Below are 23497 nucleotides of genomic sequence, written 5' to 3' on the forward strand. Positions count from 1 at the left end.
GAAACATCTAGAATGTCTGGGGTAGCTCTTGGGGTACTCATGCCTTGCTGGGCGCCCCACATGGTGTCCTCATTGTTTGTCCTTTACCCCCTGCATGGCTACTCTATGCTTCAAGTTAGGAGAGAGGCTGCCAAAAAAATCAAACTCAACTGCTTGCAAAGAATGACGTGGGCTTGAGCTGGGAAAGAAAAGATGAATCAAAGAACTTAATTCTCGTAAGATCTCTGCTCTACGCCTGGTAAGAAATATGAGCTAATCAAAGCCAGGCCTGGAAGCAGGATGTCCCCTGTGACTGCTGGAGTCAGGGCAGGATATGACTGTGTCTCTCGCTGGCTTTGTGGCTTGCTGTGTGCTTCCCTAAGGAGACTGGCACTTAAGATCCATTTGATCTTTGTGAATAAGCTTCTACTAGGGGGTGGAGGACTAGTGGTGGTGGTGGGAGGAGTGTGCAGGACAGGCCATTACAGCACCAAAGAATACATTTGTATTTCATGGAATGGTATTTTGTTTCTCATGACCTTGAGCATGACTTCAGAAGTTCCCCAAAACTTGTGTGCATCTGATATCACAGGCATTCCCCATCTCCTTTTTTTTTTGATTTCTGAAATACAAATTCATACCATATGTAAAAAAGTGGGTCAAGGAAAATAAGGTGCCTGAAAGTGACGGTCACATCTCTGGATTTATGTGTCAAGTTCAAATCCTGACTCCACTGCTTGCTAACTGTGACCAAGCTATAACCTTCTAACTCCATAACCTCAGTTTCCTGTCCAGTAAAATGAGAATAAACTAGTAGCAACCTCATCAATAAGTGAGGACAGGGCCTGGTGCACCAAAGGCTCCCAGGAAGAGTTCCATTGTTGTTATTACAGTTACTGTTATGTTTTAATTAAAGGCCTGGAAAACCTTAGCGGAATGACTTAATGAGTTGCCCTTCTGTAGCTTTCTGTGACCCTGAAAGAAACGGCAGAGCATGCATTATGAAATTGCTTTCTCTTCCTAGTTGGGATATTCTCATATTTACTTCCCTAGAGTTAAAGTTTCTTTTACAAAAATCTGAGTTCGGGAATTAGTTTTCAATAGTCAGCTGTGATTTCAAAAGAGACTGATAACATGTCAAGTCCATAAAAATGTTACCTTTCTCTCTCCCTTTTGGTGGGTTAATCGTCCCAAAGTCAAGCCCACCGTGTTGGTAGAACTATATTTAACAAAAAGATCTCGGTGGGGGAATTGCTACTTACTATAATTTTCATTCTTCCTGTTTTCATTCATTTATTTTTTCTCTTTCCTTCTTAAACTCTGCTGCCCCTGGAGAAGCAGAGCCCTTTCCTTCTGAAGGTTTCATCCTCCAGTTCTGTTCATAGGGAATGACCAATAGCATCAACTCATCCAACTCCACAGACCGACGTTTAAGTAGTAATGTTTGGAGGTTTCTGAGACTTGTTTTGCCTGGCAGGGGTATTTCTCATTTCTGAGCCGGACTGTAATCTGAAGATTCATATCATTGCAGTCTCCCACCTGTGGGGCCTTCCCAAAACGAGGTGAAAGAGCCAAGGACCAGCCCTGCCTGTGTGGGTCACAGCTGGAAGCACACATCCCCTGTGCTCTGGGCCTAACGGACAGGATATTCCCTTTAGCTAGGAGGAAATGAAATTGAAAATACAAGGCTGAGCTCGTTTCTTTCTGGTGCCTCTTGAGTCGTATGAGAGGTCTGCAATCTCACCCCAGTGCTGCATGAAGAAAGGAGGTTGTTGAAGGAGGCCCCGGCCAAGGCATGTCTGGTGGGTGTCTTTGTTCCATTTGGATTGGTTTCTAAATAGAGTGGGTGATGGCTTTTTCTTTTCTTTTGAGAAATGCAGAAACAAAGGATCTTTGATTTAAGAGCTCAGGCACCATGTATATGGAATATAATAATCACTAAAATCACAATGTTTGACAGATAATTTTCTAAATTTTTGCAATCTACATCCTTGGCTTTTTAGAAATTAGTGCTGGTCCTACAGAAGGAGGGTTTGGGCTGACAGGGATGGCAACACTGTGCTCTGAGGATGTGCGCCCCTCACTCAGGCTCTCCTGAGTGGGAGGAGCTGTGCCTCCTCTCCCTGCCCCGCCTTCTCCCCCAACCCGGGCAGCACAGCCTGTCACAGGCGCCTGAGAGAAATCCGTCTTCTTTAAAAATCTAAAGGTAGCCAAGACACGGCTTTCTCTCTCTGGACCATAAAGTGGTTTAAATGTTTATAAAGAACAAACAGGAAACAAAAATTCACATTTCTTAGTTTTCTTCTCATGGTGGCAGACGGCATTTATTAACTTGGAGTGAAATTTAGCTGCCGCCTCTGCAACTTAGTGTGCCTCGCCATGCTACAGCCTGTGAGCGCCAGTGTCCGGCTGTGAACAGTGCTTCTCAGAGGCCCTGGGAAGGCCCTGGCTAGTCAGCTCCCCTGGATATGTGCCGCCTGGTGAGATGGAAAGGCTTGGGCATCTGCCTGGTTCGTGAACGTTAAAGCAAGCAGCTGTATCTACTTTTCTCAGCAAGCCTAGTCTTATTTAAAAGAAAAAGTTTCTGATTTGTTTATATTTTAAATCAATTCATGCTTATTGTAGAAAAAAATGGAAAATAAAGATAAAAATTAAGGTGATTCCCAATCCTAACTGCTACCTGCTTAGTTTTTCTCCATGCGCACATGTGCATGGAAACTGATACAAGTTTATATTTACTTTGGTTTCCCATCACGGCCGTGACAGATCACCACAAACTTGGTGGCTGAAAACAACATACATTTTTTATCTTACAGTTCTGGAGGCCAGAAGTCTGTAAAGTGTCAGCTATGGACTGAATTGTGTCCCCAGCAAATTCCTATGTTGGAGCCCTAACCCCAGTGGAGGTGGGGCCTTTGGGAGGTACTTGGGGTTACATCAGGCCATGAGGCTGGGTTCCTCCTGTTGGGTATTAGTGCCCTTCTGAGAAAAGACACCAGAGAGCTACTGCTCTCTCTTGCTTCATGCAAGAACACAGTGGGAAGGCTGCCATCTGCAAGACAAGAAGAGTCCAGAACCCAACCATGCTGGCCCCCTTATCTCAGACTTCCAGCCCCCAGAACTGGGAGAAAAAAGATGTCTGTTGCATCAGCTACCCAGTCCATGGTATTTTGTTACTGCTGCTCAAGCAGGCTAACATAGTGTCTTTCTGAGCTAAAGTGAAGGCGTCAGCAGGGCTGTGTTCCTTCCCGAGGCTCTCTGGGAGAGTCCATGCCCTTCCCATTTCCAGTTCTAGAGTCTGCCTGCATTCCTTGGCTTGTGGCCCCTTCCTCCATCTTCAAAGCCAGTAGCATCTTCCAATCTTTCTCTCTGACTTTCCTGCTTCTCTCCTATAAGGACTTATGATTACATTAACCCCAACTGGATAATCCAGGATAGTCTTCCTATCTCAAAGTCCTTAGCTTAGCCACACATGTGTAGTCCTTTTTCCATGTAAGGACATTCATAGGTTTTAAGGATTAGGATTTAGACATCTTTGTGGAGGCTCTTCTGCCTGACACAAAACTGTTCACCTTCCCCTGATGAAGTGTTTACCATGTGTCATGCCTGCACTTTCCTCTCTTCCACACAGCTAGTAAGTGGTGAACCAGGAGCAAACCAGGCATTCTGGCTCCAGAGCCTATACTCTTAAACCCCTGCAATATATCTGCTTTTGTAACCTGCTTTTTTTCTGAATATATCTTTAATATTTTCCCATGACCTTAACTATTCCTCTAAATTTGAGAAACTAAGACATGATGTGTAAGGGCTAAGCGATACTCCATCATCTGAATGAGCCATAACTCATTTGGTCATTCTCCTGTAGTGAGATATCTTGGTCATTTCCACATGTATAGTTATAAAAAAACATGGTGAAAATTCTTATACACAACTTTTGTGCTTATACTTAATTATTAGATGAACTTGTGCCCCAAAGTTCCTCGGGAGCTGGTTGACTATACACTAGAGAACAATATGTCACAGATTGTTTTTCTTCAGATAATAACAGGGAGGGAGTCTATGAAATGAGGCTCTCTGGTTAAATAAATTTGAGAAACACCAGAGGCCCATGCCTGAATTAGTGATTCACAATCATATTAGCACTGAAACCTTGGAGAAGTCCTCTGGGAAAGAAATTGATCTCATTTAATTTTGAAAGCCTTTTTGAACCCAGTGTTTACCAGTGCCTTCGTTTGTGGCATCGAGTACTACCTCACAAAGCTAGGTTAATAGGACACACTTTTAGAGACACCTTTGGAATTGTCCCACCCAAGTGAAGTTGCTTGACCTCAAACCCCTTTAAAAGTTAAAGTCTAAAATTACGCTAGATGGAAGAGTTTGAGCAAAATCATGTTTGTGAAAGCAACTTAAGAATGTCTCCTTCCCTTCCCGTGGAACTCCAGTCTAGCATTGTTCTGTTGGTTTCTCATGTCCAATGTTGCACGGCTTGTGTTTCACCTGTTTCCTGCTCTGTGAATGACAGTTACCAGCCTTCGGCCAAGATCAACATGGGTCTGCATGACACTTTATGCTCATGTTGTTTCCAAGGGACAGTGACTGGGTTCCTTCAAGAGAGCTATTTTGTAGAGTCTTTAGTCCAGATGAGGAAGTAGACATAGACAGCAGGATGTTTATCATTGAAAACAGAAGCCACTTTCAGCTATCCCCAGCAAGTCAGTCATTCACTGAGTGAATCAATGATTGGGGAGCATGTTTTGATGGGGCAGTTGGGGATGGGACCTGGGGGTACCAGGGAAGTGCTGGGTAGTGACAAAGATAGCCGTCACTTGAGATTCTATGTCCTCAGGGCAAAGAATTTCAAAGGGTCTTACAGGACCATAAATTGAGATAGACTTCCCAGGCCTCTGACCATTTGCATCCCATCCATGTACGGATGTCTGAAAGCTGAACAATGGTGCTGTCTGCAGTGTCTACCACTGGGAGGAGAGCATTAAATGTTTTTTTTTTTTAACCATCCTAATCAAAAGAACTATTGTCTGCAAAATAAGGCCATCTGAGGAAGATGTTGGGTGGAACAGGTTTTTCTCCAGCTTTTTGGTAGTCTGTGCAATTCCTAGATGGCACACAGAATGCCTGTGTGTGGTTTGAACCATACTGGGGGGGAACGATCGCTGGAGATCACAGGGCTCAGCAGAAAAGCTTGGTCAAGCTGAGTTTCCTTAATACCACACAGACGGATGGCCAAAAGTCTGGGGAGGGGCGCGGTCTCCCCTTTATCTGGGGACCCGTGATAGCTTCTCCTGAGGCTGTGACGTGAGCTTGGTTATCTTAAACCTCCCGTTGTCTCAAAGACCTGAGCTGCCTCTTTGGAAGCAGCTGTCCCAGACCCGCCAAGCCAGTCCTTCTTTCCTGTTACTCATGTGACCTCTAGTGGCTATAATGGGTAAAACTGGCTCCAGGTATGGGTTCTTGTGCTGGAATACTGAGAAATAAGCAGGAAATGTCTTTAACGGTGAACCAACCACTTCTCTCTAGTAACCCCTCACCTCTTTACAGTTCTTTTTCATCATGCATCCCATTTTTTAATTGAGCCATATCAACACGATTTGAGTTCCAGACTTAACTCTGATTGTTACTCTAGCTAATATAACCTGGGCTGGCGTAGCATCTGAGTCTCCGTGGCCTAAACCATTCACAGATGTCAAGACATCCATCCTGACTATATCCCAGGGGTTTTGTAAGGATCAAATGACCTGAATGCAGCCTGTAAGTGAAATGCCATATAAATGCTCATTGTTACTATAAAGCCATTAAGTCTGCTTCTGTAGACCTAGATTGTTTTATTTCATGTATTTGGTGAAGACATTTTAACTCTTTTCTTAGATTCTCTATTAGGAATTCTGTTACACCCACAAACATTTAATAAGTAGCTGGTATATATATTTCATAGTGTACTTATTGGTTCATTAGACAAACATGAACTCCTACCTTGTGCTGAATAAATACCATGGTAGATGCCAGGACCCAGCCGTGATCGGGACAGACAAGGTCCTGTTTTAATGCAGTTTACATTCGAATGAATTAAAGAGATTCATAATAGGTCAGAATGGTCATTATCCTTGGTTAACTTTATACCTTAATTGAGAAGAGAAGTATTAACAGCCAGATATGATACTGAGGGGTTTCACAGAAGCATAAACAAAGTGCTGTGAGGCATGTGAGAAAGGGTGACATCAGAGGCAGTAGATAGAGGCTGTGCTTTCTACAAGTTTAGTGTTGGAGGAGTACCTGGTGGGGGATGATCTGGACACTTCAAAGGTCGGTAAGAAAATGATCAGTCTGGCGATTTGGTGTGTATTCCTGGTTCTAGGAGGGTTGCAAATATTTAATGTAGAATACCATGAAACTGCATTCTCACCCTAGAGACATATTATTCTTTGAGAATCCAAATAAATAGTAACTAGATTCTTGGGTGTTTGCTGTTCTAAATATTAATTTAGTCCTTATACCAACCGTATGAGGGAGGTATCTCTATTATCACACCCATTTTACAGATGAGGAAACTAAGATAGAAAAACAGGAAGTTACTTGCCCAAAGTCGTTTGGCTGCTGAATAGGGGCATCACATCCAGGTGGCTGGCTCCAGAGCTGCCTGCTCTCCACTGTGCTAGATTGTGCTTTGAGGCTTCATTTAAAAAGGCAATCACAATTTTTAGCAGTACATACTAAGTATTCAGGGGTGTTACTAAAGTCCGGGATTGCTTTAAAATATCTCAGGAAGGGAGGGCCAAAAGAAGGAAGGAGCAGGTGTGATCAAGTCTCAATAAGTATTTCATATAGTTAATGGGTCTGTAGGTGTCCCTACTTTCCCTAATTTCCATAATAAAAAAAACAAATTATTTCTAGTGAATTGACCCTGAGATATTTATTGCCTTACTTTTAAAATCAAAAGACTTTATCAGTGACCTGAGGTCAAAGCAGTGAGTTTCACTGCTACTAATATAATGGTGTCTCTGTGGATAGAATGTCTTGTGTATTATAAATGACTTCCCTCTACATTTCCAAAAGTCATGGCTGTATGCTTTAAAAAAAAAAACTAGTAAGAATTTATCTTGCCAAATGTATTGATAGAACAGCAAAATGTTTGTGTTAGAAGGGACCTCAAAGACAACTTCTTCTAAAATTCTCATTTTATAGCTAGGGAGGTTGCAGCTTAGAGAATTTAAGGGATCAACCCAAGATTAGAATAGGAACATTAGATGATTGTCTGTAGTAAACACACAGCTAGTTAATGGAAGTGGAGGAATTAAAACCCAGGTTTTCTGAACTGCAGGCAGTTGTCCAGCTCCCATCAAAAAGATCAATGCCCAGGAAAGGGCTCCAGCAGCCCACACAGTGACACGGTGCCCAGGCTTCCCTTGTGATTGCAGCTACCCCAGGCAGTTGCCAAGTTAGTGTCTGGGGAGTAAGACAGAAGACATAAGTCACCTTCAACTTGGGACTGGAAGGGGTCAAATGGGTCTTTAACCTCCCCTGGTGGTTTCCAAATGTTTGGACTTGATTGGCCCCATTTATTTTGTGTGTTTCCTCCACATTCATTGTTTGCAGAGTCTTATCTGTGTCCCCAGAAAGGGCATAGTTGGAAAAACATGACCACTGCACCTGAAGACACTTATCAGAGGTGCAGTGGGGGCTCTGTGGCAACGAAACCCTCCCTTTGATGGACCAGCAGTCCGGGCCTGGCATTCCCCAAGAGGGAGGCATGCAGAGGGTCTTAATGAAAGCCTAGAGTCCCTACACCACTGTCGCTATTGACTCGATCTCCTTACCCTGAGAATTTCTGCAGGGCATTGCAAAAGCTAAACCTCACCTTCCCCAAGTCTGATGCCCACCTCTGCCACAGTACTGAAGCTGCTTCTGTTGGTGTTCATTCCTTAAGGCCTGGGGATCTCAAAGCCTGCTTTCAGGACCTGGCAGGTAAGGTAAAGAATGAAGGTGGCTGATGTAAGCCTGGGATGACAAGCCTAGGTCTCATTTGCAGGTTTTACAGCACCGTGCTGTCCATGCAAAAAGCCTGGTGGGGCCAGCTAACTGTTGATGGCCTCTGATATGAAGGAAAGGGCCTGGTGAGGAAACCAGAGACCTGGGCACCACCACTGACTCCTGGTGACCGTGGCCTTCCCTTTGTAGAACCTACTTTCCTCTTCTATAAGCAGTGGACCTCTAAGGCATGAAGGCCCTGCCACCTCTGACAGTCTAATTCTTTGATCTGTGATAAAATACATGTCCCCACAGTAACTAGAGCCAGCGTCTGTCTGTCAGTCTGTCTGCCATATTTGCAAAGTGCCTGAGAGGCCTCTTTTTTTAGCACCAGTGTCTTGCCCTCTTTGCTGGATGGGTTTGTGACATTATCCTTGAAGTGCTTGGATCTCTGTAATAAAATGACCTCCTCCGAACCACTGTTCTGGTACCTGTCTCTGTCAGAGGTTGCTTTTTTGCCAGTTTTCTTTCTGAAAGCAGTCATGAGCAGACAAGCTTAGAAAGGGTATTCTCTTCGTGTTGTTTCAGGGAAAATAGAGAAAGTCAAACCTCCTCCATCCCCCACACCTGAAGGCCCCAGCTCTCAGCCTGACTTAACCCCCGAAGAGGCCGCCGGATCCCAGCGGCCCAAGAATCTGATGCAGACCCTCATGGAAGACTATGAGACACACAAATCTAAAAGGCGCGAGAGGATGGATGATAGTAGTGTAAGTTTTTCCTCCTTTCCTCTTTCACCTCCGAGGGCAAGCGTCAGTGGGGCATGTGGCGTTCTGGTTCGGGCGCACATGCGGATGTGGTTGTCCAGCCAGCACCATGGTTCCGAAGCCGATCCTCAAATACGTGGTCTAACATGCCCAGGATGGGTTTGCGGTATTTGCCTTGTTTCTCAAAAATGTCGCTCATGCAAGGAGCGGGTCCTTCTGCTGCTAAGGGTAGTCTGGGTCCACGGGCAGGGCTAGTGGACGAGATGTCTTGTGTATAGAAAGACAAGATGCAGGGGCAATGCGGGAGGAAGGATGTGAGCACCCCGAAATCAGCCCCAAGCACAGGAAACCCAATTCTCTCATCCCCCATCTGCTCTGTAGAGGTTTTGTCTCTCTGGAGAACTATGGCGATACCATTCCTTCAGCTTATCCACTCTGGACAATCCCTGTAAACGTCACCCGGTGCTCAAAAGGCTAAGTGTATTTTAGGCTGTTACCAAGCCCACGGGTACAGTTTGGCAGGAAAGAGCCATTTAAAATGACAGTTAAAAACCACAGTGCTACCCTGCCACCCCAACTCCAAGAACAGGGCATGTGACATTCACATTGACCGTGAAGGAAGTCATCTGCTCTGTGGTTTATTTTTTCAGAAAGAGAATTAAAAGCCGTTGTTCCACACAACCTCCACAGCCAGGAGCCCGGGGATCAGCTTCAGGGGGCCGTACCAGCCTCCTAGGAGTCTGCTGGCCTCAATCTGTTAGCATTTAAGAGATGACCACCTCCTTCCCCCCAGTTACACTCAAATCATAACAGCTCGGGTTGGTTGTCCCCATTTACCCGGGACAGTCCTGGTTTATGCCTGTTGTCCTGGTGTATTTATTAATAGCATCCCCTTTCACTGTTAAAAGTGCCCCAGTTTGGATGATAAATCATTTGGTCACTTTGAACTTGAATGCTCTGGGCTCACAGTAGGAATTCCATGCTGAATACTGCCTTTCATGTCCTACGTTATGGCTACATTAAAGGATTTATGTAACTGAAGCCAGATATTGAAAGATACTTTGAAAATACTCAGTGGTAAAGAAAGGTAAAGGGCGCAGACTCACCTAGAGCAGCCTGCCGACTCACTCAGCATCTCCCTGGCTTTGCCGTGGGGGTATGTCTAAACGGTGTGAAATATCAACTCAGCTACTTTGTTAGGCTGGAGCATTTCTGGCCTGTTCCCCATTGTGCACAGAGCGATGAGCCTGTCCCTCCATGACTGCTGCAAACATCTCTGCAGCTGGGGCTCCTTTGCTGAGCCCGTAAGACTTTTTTGGCCCATTAAGTCATTTTAGCCAGCCCTTCTTTGCAGCCCCATTTGAAATAAGGAGTTTACATTAGGTATTCTCTGGAGCTGTGACCTGGTTGACCTTATAGTGCTATAAGTGGCTTCTTTTCTCCCATTGATTCTACACTATGTATCAGATTCTACACTATGTAACTTTGCTGGGAGAACCTTGCAATCTGGTTTGGGGAGGGGAAAGTGGACAGAAAGAACCACTCTGCATGTGAGCTGTGCCGGTGTTTTCTACGCACACTCTGCTTATCTTTGGCTATTCCATTTGTGTTGAAGTACAGATGCTGAAGGAAACCACTGCCCACAGAAGTGAAGAGCCCGCTCTTACCATTTCCTAGGCACAGGCTGGAAGCCTCCTTCATGCAAACTCTGACGCCCAGCCAGTGCCAGCTAGGGTGGATTTCCCCTTTGCATCAACGAAGTTATTTGGAATCAGTGTTTTCATATATTGATGGCCCTGCACTCACTCAATGAAGTGGCAGCCTCCTGCTTCTATTTTTCTCAAATAAATAAACATGATCAATAAGGAAGAAACCTACTAACTAGGTGTCAAGCTGTTAATATGCCCAGATCTTGAATTCTCAAGGCCAAGTGTTTTACACTGTTATTAATATTACAAGAGAACAAAGTTTGTTGTTAAAAATTCTTAGGAACAAAACAAAATCTAGCCAGTTCACTATATCCTCTTTGATGAATGCCAAATCTGCAAAAAAAAATACCTGGATTCCTTCTAAGGTGAATATATGATCATCAGGAGACTTCATTTCAGAGCCAGCTGTTAGCCCATCTCTTAGCCCATTTGATTGAGGGACTCTTTTCTGTTATACCGATGTCAATCAACAGATGATGTGTTGACTAAGTCTTCACTTGTTTTCCTAGCTGAGATCATGGACCCTTCTTTAATTGTCAGTTATACTGGGAGGATAATATTAGGAAGCAGACGGATTGCTTGATGCTTGAATTGTGTAAGTGGCATCCCTGGCCCAGAAGCTGCCAGTTCCGTTTTCCTTGGCCCCTTCACATACATTATTCTGCAGACAAAATCAGCTCCTTAGATTATCCATCCTCTAGGAGCCTCACATGGCTCACCTGAGTCCAGTGTCACCCTGGCACCTCCACTTGCCAGCATTCCTTCCAGTAGGTCACTGGGCAGCACTTTGGAGTCCCTCCCATGTGCTCAAGACCAAACCCTTGATGAGTTGAATGAAAAGATTCTTATTTGCTTTTAAAGATCAGGCAGACTTAAAAACAAACCAGGGTAACTGGCAAGTCTGTCTAGTGATACAAGAGGCCCAATGGTATTAGTGAGCATGCAGGACAGAAGAAAGGGAAGATAGAGGAGCCACGTGAAGCTATGCCTTTGGTTTCCATGAGTAACTTTTTTTGCCAACCTACCTGAGTAAAACATCCCATCAAAACAGGGTCAGTGCCCCCACTACCCCCAGAGCAGCAGAGATCTCTGGAGTCCTGTTCCCAGCTATTTTCAGCTTAAAATTTCCCACTAAGTACAAAATCGTGTGCAGGAGGCCTCTGGCCTATGGAATTCCCTGCCAGGGGGGTTGGTGTGGCAGAAACTGCATCTGGTGGCCTTTCCATGCTTCTGAGCTGTTCCCCTCTCCTTCTGGAAACAAGGTGAAGGCTCAGAGAATTACAGAAGATGGAAGATGAAATCATGAATCTCTTTTTCTTGGAGCATCTACCCGGGAGCCACCGTATTGGTGCTGTTAAGTCATCTGTGGATGTTCTGCTGTTTTTGCAGTTAGTGAAAAAATGGATAACAAAGAACCAGAAAAAGCCCCTTTTCTTAAAAAGTTGTCCCCAAATGGCCATCCTTGTCACCAGCTCAGACCTTGAGCAGGTGCCCGCAGTCATCACCCACCCGGGTGGGATTCCTTGTTTCCAGGAGGAGAGAGGGCAGCTTAGAAACCATGTGGCATGGTCACTGAGGGTCTCCATGTGGGAGGCTTCAGCCAGGCCTCACTTATTAATGGACCCCTCAGCTAATTTGGGGGTAAGGAGTTTGCTATCCCCACCTCCACCCCTGTATTCTAGCTGTTGACCAACCTTGGCAGGGCCTTTGAGAGAATTAGAAAAAAGCTCCTTTTTCACCTGTAAGAATGCAGCCCTGCCCTGGCCACATGGTGAATGGAGTGCAGGGACTGAGCTTCAACCCCACCGACCCCCTCAGCCTGGTGCTTTTGTGCAATGTGCACACGGCACACCCAGATGCAGAGTCCTGCTATTACTGTGGGTTCCTCTTATCTGGAAATGTTCTCTTATCTGGAATTGTCCTCTTATCTGGGCCTGGTGTCACCTCTAGTCATCCATGTAGCACACAGTGGACTGATGAATCATAGTTTCCTAAAGGGTTTCTTGGTGCCTTGAAAAGGAAGGATATTTAGGAAACACTGTTTTTCTGGCTAATTATTCAATCCCCAGCCTGACCAGAGCCTCAAAAGATGATGGGTTCTTGAGTCACTGATGCTCTTGGACATGGTGGTGGATTTGCTTTCCCTTTCTCAATTGAGGGATGCTGGCCTGAGGCCAAATTACAGCCTCCTAGGCATTCCGCCCCATCCCCACCTCCAGGAGCCAGCCTAGGAGCTATGTTTTCCCTGTGTTCTCTCTCCCTTGCCTGCAGAGTAGTTCTGAGAGTTCATTCAGCGATCCCTGCCTGTCTTAGAGTCAGAGAAGGCCTTCCCCGATTCTCCTGGGTTAAGTGCAAGCTGGGGGCTAGCAGTTGCTGCTTTTCTACGAATTCTTGGCACGCGTTTTCCGCTAGAGCAGGACATGCTTCGGGAGCTGTGGTCATACTCTCACTGAGTGAGTGAAGGAAGTCCGGCCGCCTCCAGGGCCCCCACACCCCAGGCTCTATGGGGAAGCCCAGCCACAGCCAACAGTGCTTTGTGCTGCCCAGCTTTCCCTTGGATTCTCACACCTGGGAAGGTACAAGGAGAGGAGAGCCCCACATTCATCAGCTCCCAGCCACCAGCCTGATCATCCCGGAACTGTAATTCCAGGGCTTCACATACGAAGCCGTCAGTGATCGCGGACACACTTCACCTAAGCAGTGTATGGTTACCCATGCCAAAAACCAATAAATGCCTCCAATGTCCTAAGCAGTGTAAATGCAAGGTCATCACCACAGTTCTGCAGGTGGCTGCCCAGGGTTCTCCGTGAAGAACTTCCAAGCTCTTCTCTGTTATTTCTCGTAGTTTGACCACCCTGAGCTTTTCGTGAGTTCCTGCTGTAACTAAAGGGTCATTTTAGTTCCTACACGATTTACCCCACCCTCAGGAACCTATCAAAGCCCCAAGATAGTGATGAGGGAGGCTGTGTGGTCTCCCTAGGCAGTGCCATCCTGAGCTCAGCTTCGGAGAATCTGCCTCCGCAGACCTTGCATTCAGACCAACTCCTATCTGTGGTTAGTGTCTTATTTGCGTGGAACAACAAGGTACAAGACTGCTTTGGGGCCCAGAGAAGCCTCCAGGAAGAGAAAAGGCTGTTTGGCTACAGATTCTAGTAAATCCAAAATGGCCACCAGGACCTTGCTGGTGGGCAGCTGGCTGCATACGGGGGAGGGAAGAATCTTGTTAATTCAAAGCACAGAAAATGCAAGCAACACATCTTGAATTAACGAAGTGTGGCTTATCTGATATTTTTATGAGTGAAGAATAGGGTATCTATTTGCTCCAAAAGATACAGACTTTTAAATAAACCAATATCAGATGAAGCAAGCCGTGGCGCGGGTGTGTAATGGTCTCCTGTGCGCGCCCGGCATGGAGCCGGTTCCCAGCGGCTGGTGGGGTGGGGGTGGGGGTGTTCTGTGAGTGTGTTTGCCGTGCACTAACCCTGCTCTTTCTCCCTCTGCCAGTACACCTCTAAGTTACTGTCTTGCAAGGTGACTTCCGAGGTACTTGTCCCCTTGTTCGTCCTGGCCGTCTGCATGCCTGACCCAGGTGCATGCACTCGTGGTTTGCCGCCTCCGGATGGGTTCAGTGAGAGCGGCAGGAAAGCAGCTTGTCTCCATGCTTCCCCCCTGCCCTTCCTGAATTGGGGGGCTGCCTGGAAATGTTGGGGTCCACGCTGCAGTGCCGTGCTGTGCTGTGTGGTGGGCCTGGGGGAGACCTTGCCCCATGCATGGGTCTGGAAGATGTTTGGACTTGGAGGCACAGCCGATGGGCCATTTGGATTTTTTAAGTTTGTTCAGGCACTGATAGCAAATATATTCTGGTCTGGTAGAAAGCAGTGAGCTCAAGAGGACTGAGCTGTTGATTCTGACCTTTGCTCACCTTACCACAAATCCAGGGAGCTCCATCCCAGAGCTTCAGGATAAGTGATTGCAAACGTGAACCATCCCAGTCCCCCCACAACCCCCTACCACCACTTTTCAAACCTGTATTTTCATTTTGGAAGCCTTCTTAAGCTTTGAATTTCCCACAAAGTCTCCTCCTTACCCCTACAACTTCCCTTTACGCAGATTTCACCAATACCTATACTAGGATAGAGCACAATATTTTTTTCATTTTTCCATATTTTTCTTTTTTCTTTTTGCTATGGGGAAGCAGAATGTTTTTCTTATTTTTTCTTTCTATGGCATTTTATTATGCTTATCTTTAAAGGATTATTTCAATATGCAGACTTGTAGAGAGAGTCCATTCATTCATTTATTCATTCAGTTAATTTATTGAGGCCCTGATTACATGCCAGGTTCTTTTCTTGGTTCTAAGAATAGAGCAGTCAACAGAACAGTCTCTGATGTCATGGAGTTGGCATCCAAAGGTTCCAATAAGGTGATGTAATAAAATAATAAAGCCCTCCTATCCAGCTGTGTCCATTCGTATTACTTAATACTTGCCCAATATTTTAAAAAGAAATTAATATTGCAAATACCATTCAAGCCCTCTTATTACTCCTCCCAGTTCCCATCTCTCTCCTCAGAGGTAACTGTTCTTAAGTTTGGTGTTCATCATTTCCAAGCATGTTTTTATACTTGTATTTCATGTTTTATATACATAAATAACATCTTATGGTTTTGCATGTTTTAAAACTCTCCAGAAGTGATAACCAGATTGTGGTATCCTCTGTTCCTTACTTTATTGTGTCTTCATTGTGTTTAGATGTGTCTACATTGATATTTATGGCTATAGTTCATAAATTATAACCACTGTAGAGTATCCCATTGTATATCAGTTTGTTCATCCTTCTATTGATGGAAATGTAGCCTGTTTCTTTCTTTCTTTCTTTCTTTCTATTACAACAGTGCTTCAGTGAATGTTATTATGCATATCTCTTTCGGTGACCTACAGAAGAATTTCTCTCTATATATCTTGGAATAGAAGTACTGGGTATAGGGCCTATCCATCTCCACATTTACTACCTATTGCAAATTACTCCTCAAATTGGTTGTGCTAACCTATAGCACAATATGTTTTTAAAATCTCCCTATTTTGCAAAATAATTATAATTAACTATAGGTGGGAGCTGATGATAATCAGTAATGTTCTTTCATAAGGTATAAAATGCATATTGAGAATATCATTACATGTACCTCCCTCAGTGTCTAATTGTGGTTCTCATCTAGGGGATGGCAGTTGAAATTTAGGCCCTAGGCCCATATTCCCTTTGAATCAACATAGCTAAGAATAATGAAAATCTGGTCAAATGTATCTGAGGTAGGTAAAACTGGGCCCAGTCTATCTTCAGTTAAAGAGGAAATAGGGAGATAAAATGTTAATATAAATAGGATGGATATTATTGAACACATCTGTCTTTGGTTTCACTTCCCTCAAATAAAATTGCCTGTGTTGGTTGCTAAGCAGATTTAAGCAGTTTACTTGAATTCTTTAAGCACTAGAGAGAAAAATTAATATTAGAGGGTTTTTCAAAGAAAATTTATTTTTTTGCACCACCCATCAGACCTAAATTTGCATTAATTTGTGAAAATGATCAAGCCTTAAACCAGGCCTTTCTATTATTTTTTATGCTTATTTTCTCTCTCCATTTCTCTGGAGAGCATTTATTGCTCTCTGGTGCTTCTTCCTCCAAACTCCTTGTAGCCACTGAGCAGCAGTCTGCCTGGTGGCCTAAGAGCAAAGAGCATTAACTCTGCACCCAGAGCTCTGGATTCAGATCTTAGCTTTCCCCCCCTACTGAGTAACACCGGTCAAGTTGCTCAGCTTCAGTTTCTTCGTATGTGAAATGGGAGTGACAATGGTACAAAGCCCATAGAACAGTAGTGAGGGTGCAAATAGCGGTTTGTGGTACGTGTAAGTTTTACTATTATTAGAGTCCCAGAGGCAAGTGCTTTTTTTGCCCAGAAAGGAAAGGAATGGACTTTAGGAAATAAAGTTAATAGGCAGTAGTGGTAACTAGAGCCCTAGATTTGCTAGAGATTTATACACACACACACACACACACACACACCTCTGAATTAATTATGGAACAAAAATGCCCAAGATACCTTCCCTGAGGGCATGGCTTTTAAATCTTCAAAAGGTCAGTTGTAGGGTGATTTCACCCCTGAGCCAGTCTAGATTTTCAGCCTTGTGTACCCAAAGATGCCTTTATGGCAAGGCTGCTGCTAGCTGTTGTAAGAACGATCCCTTTATTTTCTTTTCCATGCCATTTCAGAGGCTTCCAGCTTTCATCAGAAATGCAGTATCCTGTTATGTGGCTTACAAGTTAGCGGAGTGAATAAAGAAGACAGGCTTCATTATTGGCTCACAGGAATCATTTGAGATGCAACAAGTTAGATGCTCGAACCCAAGCTGTGCTAAATATTCCCATAATTATAAATATTACTTTTCTGCCCATTATACTGTTCGTTTGTGACTAAACTCCACAAGGGAAGAGACTATTCTATCTTCAGTGTGCAGCACTGTGCCTGACACTTGGTAGGAACCCAGTAAATACCTGTCAGATGGATGGAGAGATGGATTCCAAGATGAGTTATGTTCTGAAGAACAGAGCAAACTGTATTTACGCAAGGTTACTGAGAATTAAAACAGGCTTAAATACCAAGACTAAGAATATCTGAAAAGGATGGAGACTGTCTTTTCCAGAACCTAAGATTGATTTTTAACTTTAATGTAAACCTTTCAGTTTGTATCTTCAATCTGCAAGATGAACAGATGTCCATTTTACACACTGTAGAGCCCCTTACAAAAATGTGTTGTGTTTGAATACCACTTCCTAGTTTATAAAGCTCCTTCACGTGATGATAGAAAAAACTGTTGTTTGAGAACTTACTGTGCCCCCAGGAACCATGCCAAATCTTTTACAGACAGTGCCTCGTTTATTCTTCAGGCCACCTCTCTACCATAGCCTTTATTGTTCTCATCTTGCATGGAAGGGAACTGAGGCAGAGGGGTAAGTGACTCTCCCCAGGTCACAGAGGCACTAGGAATTAAACCTAGACCTGGCTGGCCCTCAGAGTCCACACTGCCTCCTGAGAAAGCCTGTGAAGGAGGGCAGTGCTGTCTCCATTTTACAGATGACAAAGCTGAGACATAAGATGCCATGAACAACAGCAGCATATTCAGGGCTGGAGCTGGAAATAAGGCCCAGACTAACAGTCCCAGCCCAGTGCTCTTTCTCAGAGCCACGTCACCACGCACTGACCAGAAGAATCTTCTCTAGAACTATTCTGGATTTGGAAGTATGCTTTCCTCCTCCTAGTTTCTTATTCCCAGATATTAAGTAAGTGACCATGGTATGCCTGTAAACAAGACACTTGATGACATGGATGATGTGCTTAATGATGAACATTCATTCATTCAAGAGACATGATTGAGTGTGTCCTACATGTCAGGTCCAGCTGTCCCTGCTGGGGAGGACTAGGGAAGGCTTCCTAGAAGAAAGCACACTGAAGCTCTGGGAAGTCCATTCATTTGTCAGAGGTGCAGAGAAGCAGGTTGAGATGGACCCCCCCTACCCCAGACCCCTAATCTAGCCAGACTTCGTTTGCATCTGCTCCCACCCCGCTGCCTGTATCCTGCGTCTCCTTGACTCCCTGGAGTCGCCAGCATCTCTGCCCCCTTGCCAACTTGATTGTTCTTAGAGTGAGCAAAGCCTTTCTTGCAGCTTGAATAATCAACCAGCCCAGGCTTGGCTAGACTTCTTTAGTATCAGAAACCGCACAGCCTAACCTAATGCCACGGTAATTTAACTGGGTGGCATTCATGAGCTTGCTGTGTGGTACAGTGTCATGAAATCGAGCCATTTCTTATATGTTGGCAGCCTAAACTTCATTCATCTTGGGGGTACTCCAGTGAGCTGGAGGTGGGGAAGCCTTATCCCCACGGCTGCCTGCCCGGTAGCCTCACTGATGAGCATCAGCAGCCCTAATGTTGATCAGATGCTCAGATGGCTTTCTACTGGCCGGAGAAGCTGTTTTTCTTCTCACTTCATTCCTCTTTGAAGTTTCACCAGACCAAAGTAGATTTCGTGATACAAATATGATCATGTCTTAATGTAGGTCCACAAAGCTTGATGGAATCCACACTGGTCCACACTGACCCAATTGTTTGGAATTATTTTCTGGTTTGCTTGTATACAAAGACACTTAAGACAGTCTACCGCTATGCTGTCTAATAGGGGAATCGCTAATTCCATGAGGTTATCGAAATTAGAATTCAATCCTTAGTTCCTCAGCCACACTAGCCCTATTCCAAGTGTTCAGTAGCTACATGTGGCTGGTGGCTATCATATTGGATGGCACCGATACACAACATTTCCATCAGACAAGGCTGATCTATATATAGCGTGTGGAGAGCTGCTTTATAAATAAAAAAAATTGGTGCAGAGTCAAGTCCAGTTCAAATAAACCTGCAGAACATTTCAGGAAAATCAAATCTCTCTATATTGGAAGCTATGGGTCAAATAGCAAATGAAATTTGGCTGTGGAATGAATGTCTACCCAGAACTTCCCATCTCTCTCTGTTTCCCTTCTCTCCTACCTCCCAGCCGTACCAGATGCTTTATTACTTTCCTCTCGTTAGATGCTGTTGAAAGAGGAAAAAAAGGAAAGAAATGGAGAAGTTGGTCTGTGCACAAGGTTAACACCCATGGATTCTGTGTAATTTTTTTCCCCTCTTTCTTCAGGTCCTTGAGGCCACAAGGGTTAATAGAAGAAAGAGCGCTCTGGCTTTGCGCTGGGAGGCGGGGATCTATGCCAACCAGGAGGAAGAGGACAATGAATAATAAACTTTCTTCCACCCAGGAAGCTTCTTTGGTGCTTGGGGTTACCAAGGAACCAAGAAATCAACACATCAAAGCATTTTAATGGAGAACTTATTAAAGTGCAAACACACCAATCCTTATGTAGGCCAGAAGCTGCAATATACAATGATGAAAAAGACAGTGAAAAAGAAGTCTACCCATCGAACTCTAACACCCTGGAGTCAAAAGAGAAAGGATATTTTTGTGACTCCCAAGAATCGCCTGGACTTGGGCCACTCCACAGTTGATCCGAGAGGACAGAGAAGTTGCAAGCAAATCAACGTGGTTGCTGTAGAGACAACTGAGATCAGTCTCGCTGGGCAATAAGGAAAAATAATGGCGATGGGGCCAGTTAGAGAGCAGCAGCAGAGCCCAGGCTGGTGTGATATGCAGGCACCAGACGTTGCTATTCCCCTGCACTGGCTTCCCACCCATTGTTCACAGCATCAGATGTGTTGAGATACCAACACTTACCCAGCAGCCGTAAAATGAATAATGTTTCTCCCTATATTTGCCCAGAAGAGGCAATTAGGACCCCATTTCTCTTACATTTTGTTGTTTTTAATTGGGAGTTATTAATTATCACAGTACATAAAATCCTTATTTTTAAGACAGCATTTCTTCATCTTACAAACACAATCCATTCTATATTAGGAGGGGGAGAAGGGGACAAAGCCAAACCAAATGGGTTATTTTAGCTTTAGATCTCATCTGCTTGTCATATTGACTGATCTGCCATTTATGAGAACACATTTTCACAATTCTGTTTCTTCATATGAAAACTATATTTAGTGTGCAGCAACTATTTTTATGATGGGAAGGGGGAATATATACATGTATACAATCTGTACACATTGAACAGCTTGGCTTGGTTCAAGATGGTAGGGGAATTTTTAGAGGGGCAATAATTGAAAAAAAAGGGCAAACTCTGCCTTAGAAAGGTAGATGACAAGAAATAAAGTGTTTATAACTATATTTTATATTATAGAGTGGACCTTAGTAAGAATGCTAGAGTATTTTGGATCAGTCAGAAAGGAAACATTAAAGAAAGGTCGTAACGGTAGAGGGAGAAGGAAGGGAAAATAAGGAAGTAAGAGAGATTATTTTTGCTGAGCAAACAGTGTTTTTCAGAATGATACAGAGAAAAATATAGAATAGAAGTTTAAGTGCAGGCTTGGCATCAGCCACAAATGCTAAAGGTGTGTGTGTGTGTGTGTGTGTGTGTGTGCGCCCCCGCGTGCCCGTTCCTGCGCTCCCCTCTCCCTCCCTCCCCACCTGCCCACTCTCCTTTCTGTAAAGCACGTGTGGGGATTAAAATTCCAGAATGATCATAGGACAGGAGTGTACAGTTATTTCCTCCAGAGCTGTTTGCCAGTGTCAGGAGTGAGTGAGAATTTCTTTTTTATGAAAAGGGATATAGAGGCACCAAGCGGACGCGGTATTTGTAATACTGTATTGACCTAACATGGCATTTGCATGAATCACAATTGCAAAGTTTTGAGCAGTTTTGTAATTTGATGTTTAGGAAAGTGTCATATTTATTCTCATGTTTTGTATTCATGCTTAGTATACTACAGAGGATGCCAGCTTTACTCTTTCTGTCATTTAAAGCAATACAATAAGGGTATTCAATAACTGGGTGCCCTAAATTTCTGGATGAGAACGTTTTAGATCCTGGCCATGAGAAAAAAATGGACCAGCCTTCTTATTTTCCCCTTTTTTTAAAAAATATGGGTTAAAAAAAAAGCAATAATTAAGTCAGACCTCACTAAAATTCATTTTTGTGTTGATATTGTTCTGTCATAAGCTAATACATTATTCTGACGAGAAGCGGTTCCACAGAATTTGTGTGTGGATGTTAGGCACATTACCTCTGCTGCTTCTATTACATTAGTGTTGACTTTAGGGGAAGTTTATTCACAGACAAGTGGTGGGCACAAAGTAAAAATGGAACTGTCTGCTTGCTAACTTACAAGGATCCTTTAAAACTGCCAAGGGAGCCTGCAATTTGAAGCCAAATTCTACAGGTGGGTGGTTGGTCCCAGCTTCCTATGGTTTATTCTCCTGAATATGTTGAATGAATATTGAGCAAAATGTGCTAGTCACGGGGGCACAAAAGAAACAAGATGCCTGCTGCAAGGAATTCATTTTCAGGGGCAGAGGGCGGGGCTGGCATGGAGATGGACCCCCACTACAGTGAGGTCTGTGTTAGCTGAGAAGTCCTGACAGGCCCCGGGAGGATGCTTCACCCGAGGATTTCTAGCCTTCCCAAGGAAGGCGTGTGACTCAAAAATAGCTGGGGCAGCAGCTCCGGGCGGCCCAGGGGCACAGTGGCGGCCAGGAGGGCTGGAGAGCAGAGTGGTTCTGTGCAGTGCACAGAACGTGAAACCTGCTTTGTGTTTTCTGGACAGGTTCTGGTTCTGGTAGACACCACCGACATGACATAGATCATGACATAGATGAACTCCCCACCTTTAGCAAAGGAAACAGCCCCCAAGGCGTATGGGAAGTTTTTTGTTCCGTTTTGAAGGAGCCCGTGTAGGCCTCTTCAATCTACATTTGAGAAGAGAATTTGCAGCTGAAAGGAAATTTTAGGAGACCACACACAATTCCCGGAATTGTTGGAGAGGCAAACTGGGCTTTGACTGAACGGGAAGCACTTTGTGGCAGAGAGCCCTTTGGTCCAAGTTCCGTGTGTAGATATGGCAACAAATGCAGAGTTTCCGTGACTCGCCCATAGCCACAAAGTTGTCTAACTGGGGCCCCTACATCTCTGTTGCTCATTCCGTTCTGCCGCCTTCAGATGGCTGCTGTGTATCCTTGCTCTGCTCACTTACAGTCCTATTAAAATGTAAATTACAGTTCTTGGGAAGAGCCAGATTTTCTCTGCCTCTGCGCTCTGGAGTTTCTTACTCATTCAAGAAACACCGGGCCACTGCTTCGTACACAATACTGTGCTAGGCTCTGGAATTCCAGATGAAGCCCTTGAACTCTGAAGAGGCAGCCGACCGGTGGAGGAAAGTCATTCCTGCCTAAACCATCGAGAGGAAGAGGCTTGTCAGAGAATTGGCCTCCCCATGCTCATCCCCGCCCCCAAATAGCATGCTCGCAAGCTTCCTAATCTCAACTATAGCAAATGTTTAGATTCTGTAGATGTTAAAAGCTTTCCTGAAAGTATTCCACTCTGCCGTGTTTATAGACAGTCATTTTTCTCTGGAGCTGATTCGCTACTGACATGCCTCGGCTTTTCTCATCCAGAAATTAAGGAAACACGGTCTGTCGGTGGCAGGAGGCTGGGCTGTGTGTTACTTGGACGACACAAAGCAAATTTCCTCGCCTCTACGCCCGTGCATGCTGCCCACCCTGGACGATGACATATAAGCAGTACATAGGTCAGTGTCCACATAGATACACAACACACACATGCACATATATAAAGTGTAACAAGGAACACTCAAACAGTGTTGACTCTTGTCTCTGAAGACAGACATCTTTCCAACTGAAGAATGGATGTAATTAAACTATGTATTGAAAAAAACTAGCCTAAATGTTTAGAGATGGTGAATATATTCAGTTTTAGTGTCAGAACCCATTTCCTGAATTTTAAGCCTTTAGTGAGTGAGCCGCCAATTTTGATTTTGTGTTGCTCTTTACCCAGATGATTTTTTTTTTTTTGGAGGAGGAGGAGGCGGGGAAAAGCAGCAATACTGTGTTTGAAAATTATATTCTGTATCTGGCTTTCCTGTGTATGTTAACCACTTAAATGTTATTATCCTGCTTCAGTTTTATAGTGATTGTCGGCCTTCAATGCAAGTATACAATTATTTTCTCATTAAAACCCAGTGTGTGTTGTGTTTTTATAAATAATGGTGACTTGTGTGACTGTAGGGGGAGGTCGGAAGGCTGGTGAGCCAAACGGTGGCACGCCAGCAGCCTTGGCCTCTCCTATATGGCAGCGTCTGCTTGCACATTTGGAACCAGGAGGGCAGTACCAGCTGGTGGGGCACCAACAGGTTGCTCCCAACGTCCCCTCCCAGCAGCGATGTTGTCTCCAGCTGCTCTGGCTGGAGCCCAGGAACCACCAGCAGGACCCCCAGAAGTGATGCCTTTGGTGAGGTAGGTGGACCCCAAGGTCAAAGAGACGGCTGGGCAAGCAGCAGGATGAACGGTAAGGCTGACACGTCGCCTGTGGCTCTAGGCCTCTGGTTTTTGT

At 44.6% G+C, this 23497-nt stretch overlaps 1 protein-coding gene across 10 annotated transcripts in view; it reads left to right on the forward strand.

Moving 5' to 3' along the window:
- Nucleotides 1-23122, forward strand: part of PALM2AKAP2 (PALM2 and AKAP2 fusion) — a 424280-nt gene extending 401158 nt beyond the window's left edge. For 6 of the 10 annotated variants that reach the window (XM_036903339.2, XM_036903342.2, XM_036903340.2 and 3 more), the window contains 3 exons: nucleotides 8548-8726; nucleotides 13937-13975; nucleotides 19168-23122. In XM_036903339.2, coding sequence (XP_036759234.2) covers nucleotides 8548-8726; nucleotides 13937-13975; nucleotides 19168-19266 — 317 coding nt within the window. In that variant the 3' untranslated portion in view covers nucleotides 19267-23122. The remainder of the gene's footprint in view (nucleotides 1-8547; nucleotides 8727-13936; nucleotides 13976-19167) is intronic. The other 4 variants (XM_036903338.2, XM_036903343.2, XM_036903345.2 and 1 more) reach the window with 2 other exon arrangements.
- Nucleotides 23123-23497: the final 375 nt, after the last annotated feature.

The sequence above is a fragment of the Manis pentadactyla genome, chromosome 3 (assembly GCF_030020395.1).
Source record: "Manis pentadactyla isolate mManPen7 chromosome 3, mManPen7.hap1, whole genome shotgun sequence".
Classification (NCBI taxonomy): Eukaryota; Metazoa; Chordata; class Mammalia; order Pholidota; family Manidae; genus Manis; species Manis pentadactyla.